Source organism: Acanthisitta chloris, unplaced genomic scaffold (genome assembly GCF_000695815.1).
Source record: "Acanthisitta chloris isolate BGI_N310 unplaced genomic scaffold, ASM69581v1 scaffold34941, whole genome shotgun sequence".
Taxonomy (NCBI): Eukaryota; Metazoa; Chordata; class Aves; order Passeriformes; family Acanthisittidae; genus Acanthisitta; species Acanthisitta chloris.
In genome coordinates, this window is record NW_008657157.1 from 1 (window position 1) to 4,144 (window position 4,144).

Consider the following 4,144-nt stretch of genomic DNA (forward strand, 5'->3'; position numbering starts at 1 on the left):
CCATGGTCTAGTAACCACTGTAGGGTTAGACACGATCTTTGAGGTCTTTTCCAACCTGGCTGATTCTATCATTCTATGGTTCTCTGTTTTTAGGGTACTAAGTTGCATATTCTTCATCTGAAAAGAGTTTGCATTTTTATGAGCTCAAAAGCTTGATATGATGAAGGCTAAAAATCTTTTTTTTTAATTTCTAGATATGAGAAATGAGTGTTGGACGCAGAAGATTAAAGCTGCTGGGAATTCTGATGATGGTAAACATTTTTATTTATGTGATTGTGGAAGTCTCAAAAAGTGGCAGCCAAGACAAGAATGCAAAAGGCCGTGTTGTTATACCACGTAGCAAATTCTGGAGAAAATATACTCCTCACAAAGCTTACTGGAACAAACAGCAGCAGAAGCTTGAACTGCTGTACAACCCCATTCTGACTTTGCTTTCCAATATGACAGTGGAAGAGAACTTAGCTGCTAACCTGAGTGTTCTCAGTTCCTGTGACCCTGACCCATGGGTATCTTCAGAGGTTAGTGACTTTGCTAACTTGCCAGACAGATTCAAAGACTTTCTGCTTTATCTGAGATGTAGAAATTATTCGTTATTAATGGATCAGCCAAACAAGTGCAAACATAAACCTTTTCTGCTGCTGGCTATTAAGTCACTTACACCCCATTTTGATAGAAGGCAAGCAATTAGAGAATCCTGGGGCAAGGAGATAAACTCAGGGGATGTGACAGTCAGAAGGGTCTTCTTACTTGGACAGACTCCACCAGAGGATAATTTTCCTGATCTTTCAGACATGCTAAAATTTGAGAGTGAAACCCACCAAGACATTCTCCTCTGGAACTACAGAGACACTTTCTTCAATTTAACTCTGAAAGAGGTACTGTTCCTTAAGTGGGTCAGCAGCAGCTGTGCAAACGTCCAGTTTATTTTTAAGGGTGATGATGATGTTTTTGTGAATACCCATCAGATCCTGGACTACTTGAAGAGCTTATCAAAGGACAAAGCCAAAGACTTATTTGTAGGCGATGTGATCAAAGATGCTGGACCTCATAGAGAAAAGAAATTGAAGTACTACATCCCAGAAAGTGTTTATGAAGGTTCATATCCTCCGTACGCAGGAGGTGGTGGGTTTCTGTACTCTGGTGACTTGGCATTAAGACTCAATAATGCATCTGACCAAGTACTCCTTTACCCCATTGATGATGTTTATACTGGAATGTGCCTTCAGAAGCTTGGGCTTGCTCCGGAGAAACACAAAGGCTTCAAAACGTTTGATATCGAAGAGAAATACAGAAATAACATATGTTCCTACACAAACTTAATGTTAGTACATAGTAGAAAACCTCAAGAAATGATTAAGATTTGGACACGCTTGCAAGATCCACACTTAAGTTGCTAAAGTAATGTGCGTAAGTGTCTTAAATCCAAATAACTTCCCAAGTTTGGGGCTGACTTTTTTGGTGGTTCACAGAATGTCTGTTTAATGGTTGAATTTTCTCTGTAAATTTTCTCCTGTACTTCTGAAGATGAGAATAATACTAAAATTTGAAGGGATGGCTTTGAAGACTTGGTCCTGACTTTTCCACTGTCCTGGTGGTCGTTATGTTTCAATATTTGTCTGAATTTTAAAAAGGATTTCCAGGATATAACTAGCTGTCAGTGACTGGTTAGCTGTATTGGAAACAGGGATTGCCTACCACAGTGCATCTTTCATTAATTGTGGTGGTGGAAGATAATTTTTCCTTGAGTAATGTTTTTGTGTGGAAACCACTGTAAATTGGAAATACACAAATTGGAGGAATGTAGTTTTAGGTATGAAACAGGAGACTTCAAGTTTTGAACATTTTTTTAATTTATAGTTTTCAGTCCTTTTGCACCCTGGAACAGTATTTTCTCCTTTACTTATGATCTTCTGTGCAGTGTGTCTGTGTCTGAAGGATTTGTCCTTTTATTAGTTGATGCTTTTTTCACACAGAAAAAAAGGCATCATATTGCTTGAAACACCCCATAAGAGCTCAATGTAAAAGGAGAAGAGAGAACAGATTGTGGTTGGGGCTGGGAAACAGGTACAGTTAGGTCTGAGCCCTGCCTCCAGCTTACCTACTGAAGCAGACTCATGTTACTTACGTGAAAAGCTACCCTGGTCAGTCCTTGTTTTCTGTTTGGGCACTAAGTGTGATCAGGTGGCTTGACTTGATGGAAATACCTGAAATTGCACATTGTTTATGAGAGCATGGTTTGGATCTCCTATAAAGCGGTAGCAAATCTAGAATTGTGCTGTTACTAAGAGTTTCAAGTTTTGAAACAAACTTTAAAGTTGCATGATGTCTCATGTAGAGTTAAACATGTTCTCAGAACTCAGATCTTCTGTATTTCCACATCTTGCTTATAAAAATTATTCTGAATAGTGGTTGCTTTCTTTGTATATGTAGAAGTGCCTGTCTATTTATTGTTCAGATTGAAGACCAAAACATTTTCTTAAATATATTTTGTGTAACATTTTATTTGTATAGTGTTGTCACTCAGATATTTAAATAGAGCATGATATTTTAAATCTGAGGTGTGTAACATGTTAAATAAAGCTAATTGTTATTTTTGAATTTGAAAAATAAAATGTGATTTAAGTATTTCTTGTAATGCTTCATTTGAGATGTAATGTTGACTTGCAGAGCAGTTGCACACTACTACACGGTGTTCAGTAACAATACCCTTCAGAAGTTCAGAAACAAAAGGGTTTATTCGACAGATTTCTCTAGTGCTTATGTAGCAGACTGAAGAAAATGTCACAGTTGTGCGTGTATTTGTACACCTCTGGCCAAAGCAAGGGGACATTAAGTGCCCTCGGAGAAACAGTGTGTACAGAAATAATTGCCTGACAATAGCACTGCTTGTACAGTTGAAAGGAGTCAAGGAATGGATTGAATGGCTGGCACTTCAGTTGCTGTTTGGCAGCAACAGTTCTTTTCACTTCCTCACCTGCTTTATTTTTCCTTTGTTTACCTTGAACAAATGTGCTTTATTTGTCTGGGGAGTGGTGAGGTGGTCTCGTCTTTCACCTTTGTGTTCTGTAGATGATCATGCCCACCCCAGGATAGATGAAAAGACAGACAATGCTCTGGTTTTGTCCTGTGAAGTTTCATCCTTGTGCTTTGTCATTTCTCATGAGAAATTACACTTTTCTGGAAGAGCTGCAGGTTTTACTGTACATGTGTCACTTCCTCCTAGTTTGTTCTTCCTAGCCATGATAAGCACCCTGTTTCTTTCTAAATATTAGTGAGATTTTTGTCAAGAGTTTGGGCCAAGTGAAAGAAAAGTTATGCTGATGATGAGAGATAAAAGTAGAGATGTAGTGTTAAGAGTCTTTGTGGACCAGAGAGAGGAAAAGGAGGGTGAGCAGAGATATGGAGGGGAGAGAAAGACAGAGGCAAGTGAGCATGAAATGTACTGAGGAGGTCCATGGAAGTATCAAACACAAACCCAGAGGATTCTAGGGGGGAAAAAAAAGGACAGGAAAAGAGCCCAAGAATTAAATCATGTGAGTAAGATAGGGTGGAGTGCACATGTGATATGAAGTGAAATGGGTGGGATTGGAGGACTGGCTAGCAGCATTAATTATTTACTTTGTACCCTTCCTGTAACCACGATTAAAAATAGGCCTCTTGTGTAGGACACACCTGATGATAAGGAAAAACAGGCTGAGTGGTACTTGCAAAGGAGATTGCACGGTATTACCGTGAGAAAGCATCTGAAGTGACAGAATAAAAGACAGGATGGTGTTGGTGGGCTAAATAGGTAAAAGGTACTGGGGAAAAAATTGGGCAGACCAGTTTTGTTTACTGTGGGTATGGAGAAGTACGGATGACTGCACTGTCCAACTGTGTCTCCAGTCCAACCCCATGGGGAAAGAATTGTCTTGACAACTAATTGGGAGTCTGCAGAGTACAGAGTAAGCAAAATAAATAAGAACAGAGATAAGGAAACAGAAATCAACCAAAAGTGCAGTGGGAATGGGATTTGGGGTCAGCTGGGAAATTGAAGATGTCTTTAAAAGGCAGATAGAGTAGAATACAGCAGATCCAGGTGGTTGTATCTTTCTTAAATACTTGTTAAATACTTAAATTTATATTGTATTTTTCTTAAATTTAA

The 4,144-nt window shown here is 38.9% G+C and overlaps 1 protein-coding gene across 1 annotated transcript; it reads left to right on the forward strand.

The window, feature by feature from the left end:
* The first annotated feature begins 198 nt into the window (after positions 1 to 198).
* B3GNT2 (UDP-GlcNAc:betaGal beta-1,3-N-acetylglucosaminyltransferase 2) lies at positions 199 to 1,815 on the forward strand. Its single transcript, XM_009084609.1, has one exon. It carries the CDS (start codon positions 204 to 206, stop codon positions 1,395 to 1,397), a length of 1,194 nt encoding a protein of 397 aa, XP_009082857.1. The 5' UTR covers positions 199 to 203; the 3' UTR covers positions 1,398 to 1,815.
* Positions 1,816 to 4,144: the final 2,329 nt, after the last annotated feature.

Coding starts and splice junctions, on each gene's coding strand:
- B3GNT2 (XM_009084609.1), top strand. CDS start 204: ATGAGTGTTGGACGCAGAAGATTAAAGCTGCTGGGAATTCTGATGATG.